This window comes from Tupaia chinensis, unplaced genomic scaffold (assembly GCF_000334495.1).
Source record: "Tupaia chinensis unplaced genomic scaffold, TupChi_1.0 Scaffold146740_1, whole genome shotgun sequence".
NCBI classification, from domain to species: Eukaryota; Metazoa; Chordata; class Mammalia; order Scandentia; family Tupaiidae; genus Tupaia; species Tupaia belangeri.
The window spans coordinates 1,095,543-1,099,634 of record NW_006206595.1 but is presented as its reverse complement, the minus strand read 5'-3'; the positions used below and the strand labels follow the sequence as shown (position 1 = coordinate 1,099,634).

Genomic DNA, 4,092 nt, shown 5'->3' with positions numbered 1-4,092 from the left:
TTTCAAAACACTGCCATTGGTTACACACCACGGAGGACCAGCTCTAGATATGCATGTGCTCAGGTTTACTCCAGACTACAGGCAAAAGCATACAAATGATATTCCTTCTCAAATGCACCCTGACACACTGACTTCAATCAAATGTGCGTGAGCACCTGAGAGAACTGTGGGATGAAAATGCACCCCATTTGCAAATCTTGACTTAAGACCTATATTTACAAAGTAGGATTTTAAAATATCTAAACTGGGAAGATCTCTGCCATCAAAAACAATAATGGAACCTAGATCTGTTAGTCATGTTGCTTTTTCCTTCCATCCAACGGAAACTGTATTGACAAAACATTGTCTCTGAGTTCCATATGCAAGAATAGGAAGAAAAGGGAGAGGAGAGTTGGCCCTGAACCTCTGTCCCCAAATAAGGAAACTGGAACAGAAACCCCACTGAGTGCCCTCACTGAAAATCCGGAAACCACAATGGTTATCTTTACACAGAAGAAACATGCAGCAATATAGATGGGTGTGGCAACTGTCCCCACAGGTCATCTCCTTCCCAGTGCCTCACCGGTGCCAATCCCTACACAGCAAATCTCTGGGGCTTTCTACTCTGGGACACCCAATGTAAAAACATCACGGTGGCCTCAGCCTAGGCGACTTGTTGTGTCTGGAGAAGCCTGGCCATTTGTGCCAGAGGAGAAGGGGCCAGGCCCCACCTTCCCCCTCAGAGAGGAAAGGAAGGGGGCTGGTTTCTGCTCTCCCCGCCTTCCTTGCAAACTGTATATAAAAATTCCAATACAGTCTTCTCATGGGGGGGGGGAAGCCCTACCCTCAACCCTACACATTTAACTGCGACAGACGGAGACATCTGGCAGGAGGGCGGTAGAGCCAAGAAAATTCCTATAAATTTAAATTCGATGATGGTTACAATTAACTCCACAACAAACGTGTACTTAAATGGAAAGCGTTGCTGGGCGTTTGGACACAGCTCGAGAGCAGCACGTGAGAAATGTCCTCAGCTTGAAAGCAGGAGGAAGCAACTGCCACACTTCTCGGCCCTACCAGTGCATAGGGGCTACAGGCTGGCCTAGCTCACCTCTGCACGCCTGCCCTCTGTAGCTGGGCTGGCCTGCCTCCTTCTCCACACGGGCTGCTGCAGCCTTGGAGCATGGAGGATTTTTAAGAGGAGAGGGGTTAATAAAAGGGTCAAATAAAATCATAATATTGAACAGAATGAAATATCTTTATTTGCCACCAAAAAAAAAAAATTCACAGCAATCCCTCTGGGACAGGAGCAGAGTTGGGATTGCACATGTACGTACGAGCACTCACGCACATAGAGAGAGATGGGTGATTTGAATCTCTTTCTGGGCACATCCTCCCCCCCCCACACCCTCTGGGTAGAAAGAAATGTCTGTGAAATTTATTTACAAAAATTCAGGCCCCAGCGTGGGGGAGGTGCCCAAACCCATCTCCCTACTGCCTCCTCCACCCCAATCTTTTCTTTTTTTCTTAAAAAAAAAAAAAAAAAGAGGTAACAACTGCATAAACTATAGCTATAAATCCATGGAGTGGGACACTGCTTGGAAAAAGGTTAGGAAACCTCAATGCATCAGTAAAGAAATTTCAAAGGCAGGCTCTACACATTCACAGAGAGAACAGCTAGGCTGGGGAGGGGCCTGGGCGCAGACAGAGGTAGGACACTGACTTTGCACACCTAACACCAGGTCGAAGGTACAGGAATTTCACAGCAAGGCAGGATCACATTTAGCTGCCCCCAGCAGTGGGGCAAGGTAAGGTAGAGACCGGGAGCCCCAGGGTCTCCCCGCAGACTTGGTGTCTTAGCGGATCTGTCCACTTGGGCAAAAGGGAAGGCTTTTAAGTTCAAGGATTGTTCGGCTCAGGCGCCCACTCCTTTCGCCCCTCCCCCACCCACTTCGAGCAGCAAGACATTGTCGCGAGGTGTGTTTTCTTTTAAATAAAGAGTCCTTGGCCTCCGCACCGTCAACAGTGTTCACACGCCCTGGGTCAGACACTTCTCTTCACCCCCTTCCCAGACCCGGTCCACGTCCCACATCCGCGAGTCAGACCGAAGGTGCAGGAGGTTCCCGAGAGAAAGGCTGGGCAACGGCAGTGGGTTTCTTGGCCACAGGTCCAGTTTTCCACCCGCGGAAAGAAGATGATTTTAAAAATAAAAAATAAAAATAAAATAAAATAATTTCCCTCTGTTCCCCAAGAGGGCCCAGTCTGCAGTTACAGCAGTGGGTTTCCCGAGAAATACTGCAGCCGGTCTCTGCTCAGTTTTTTTTCTTTCATCCTTCTGTTCTGAAACCAAATTTTCACTTGTCGGTCCGTCAGGTTCAGCATCCGGGACAGCTGCAGCCGCTTTTCTTTGTTGATATACACGTTGAAGAAAAACTCTCTCTCCAGTTCCCGGATCTGGAATTTCGAATAAGGGCAGCGCTTCTTGCGGGTGCGGGGGGCGTCTGGAGGGAGGGGAGGGGGCAAGTTCGAGGAGAGGGGGAGAGAGACACGTGAGACCCGGTGACCCCAGCCCTCTGGGCGCTCAGCAGCCCTTCTCCCAGCTCGCAGCCAGGCAGCCCTCCCGCCAGGCCGGCGGCTCTGCTGTGGGCCACAGCGCTGGGACAAGCCTGGCCCCGCGGGGTGACGCGCCCGGGCCTCCCCCCCCCCACCAGGTCCAGCTAGTCCCGGTCCTGGGTCACTCGGATCAGAGCTTCCCTCCCGCTCAGCGAGAGCCGCAGCTGAGGGATCTGGGGAAGAAGGAAAGCCCTCCTGGGCCACGTGCGTCCCCGTGGACCCTCTGCCTGCTCCCCCCTTGCCCCCTGTCTTTTCCGGTGCTACCCTCCTAAAGGTCCTGACAGCCCACCACCCCTTCCCCCAGAAATCTGGGGGAGCCAGGAACAGGCGCAAAGAGAGATCTGGGGAGAACAGTGGGGAGCAAAGTGAGATCTGGAGAGGGCAGTGGGGAGGCGAGGAGGAAGCGGGTGCGGAAAGGCACCAAGACACCCCAGCGCCGCCTTTGGGGCCCTGGCGCCCTGAGCCGCCTGCTGGGCCGCCTCTTGCTTGCTGCCCTGCCAGGCCCGACCGAGGAAAAGCGCCGAGGCCCCCGCCTGGAGCGCAGCGGAGCCCTGAGCTGCCTCTGTCCATTCCCCAGCGGTTGCTGACCCCGGGATTGCTCAGGTTTCTGTGCAAGGACCCGCGAACGCGCAGTGTGAACATTTTCAAAAATAGTTTTGAAAAGAAGCAGAGCGGCCCTGGCTTGCCTCTCGGTCTCAGGTTCTGCTCCATTGCGTCTCTCCCCCCACCTCTCCCCCTCCCAGGGTTTCTCCCTGTCTTCCCCTCGCCCTCCCCTTTCTCCCCCTCCACCCCTCCCCTCCCTCCAACCCACCCACCCAACCCCGGCAGCTCGGCTCCCCATCCTTCCTTAAATGCTCCTCTAAGTTCACGATCAAAGTTAATATCGCCCGCAATGGTGGCGCTTTTAAAAATTTCACAGACCGAGGGAGATAACGGGGAGGGGGTTCACCCGGCTTTTCCAAAGAGCCCTTTTCCCTCCCTCCCTACCCCTTCTCCATCGTAAAAAGTCAAGTCGTTGGGAGAGAGGGCTTTGTAGGTTATAATAAAATCCTTTGAATGCTTATAAAACTCCACATAAAATCGGACTGACCCAAAACACGAGGCTGTCTCCGCTCCCCTCGCCTCCCCCCTGCTCTCGCCCTCCCTCTCTCACTCCCTCCCTTGCTGCCCGCCAGATCCCCCCCGGCCGCTGCTACCTACTGGGGGCGGCTCCCTTGGCCGGCTCCTTGGCCGCCGAGTGGGCTGAACCGGACGAGCTGGGATTCGTGTTCTCCTCCTCAGCCTCGGCCTCTGCACCCGCCTCAGCCCGGGACGACAGTCCCGAGGCCGGGGGCGCCTCGGGCTCCCCCTTGGCCTCGCCCTTGCCCGAGCAGGGGGGCTCGGCGGGCGCGTCTCCGCCACCGCAGTAGGCGTTGTCGAAGAAACGGTCGAAGGCTTGAGGCAGGACGCTGTTCTTGTTGACTGAGGAGTAGAAGCCGGCGGGGGCTGCGTGCGGGGGGC

The 4,092-nt window shown here is 55.0% G+C and overlaps 1 protein-coding gene across 1 annotated transcript in view; it reads right to left on the bottom strand.

The window, feature by feature from the left end:
* Positions 1-2,247: 2,247 nt before the first annotated feature.
* The window catches only part of HOXC11 (homeobox C11), a 2,262-nt gene continuing 417 nt past the window's right edge, over positions 2,248-4,092 (bottom strand). The window contains exons 2-3 of the mRNA XM_006169090.1: positions 3,793-4,092; positions 2,248-2,480 (exon numbers count right to left, since the gene is read on the bottom strand). The exon at positions 3,793-4,092 is cut by the window's right edge and continues 14 nt beyond it. Of these exons, the coding sequence (XP_006169152.1) occupies positions 2,248-2,480; positions 3,793-4,092 (533 nt within the window). The remainder of the gene's footprint in view (positions 2,481-3,792) is intronic.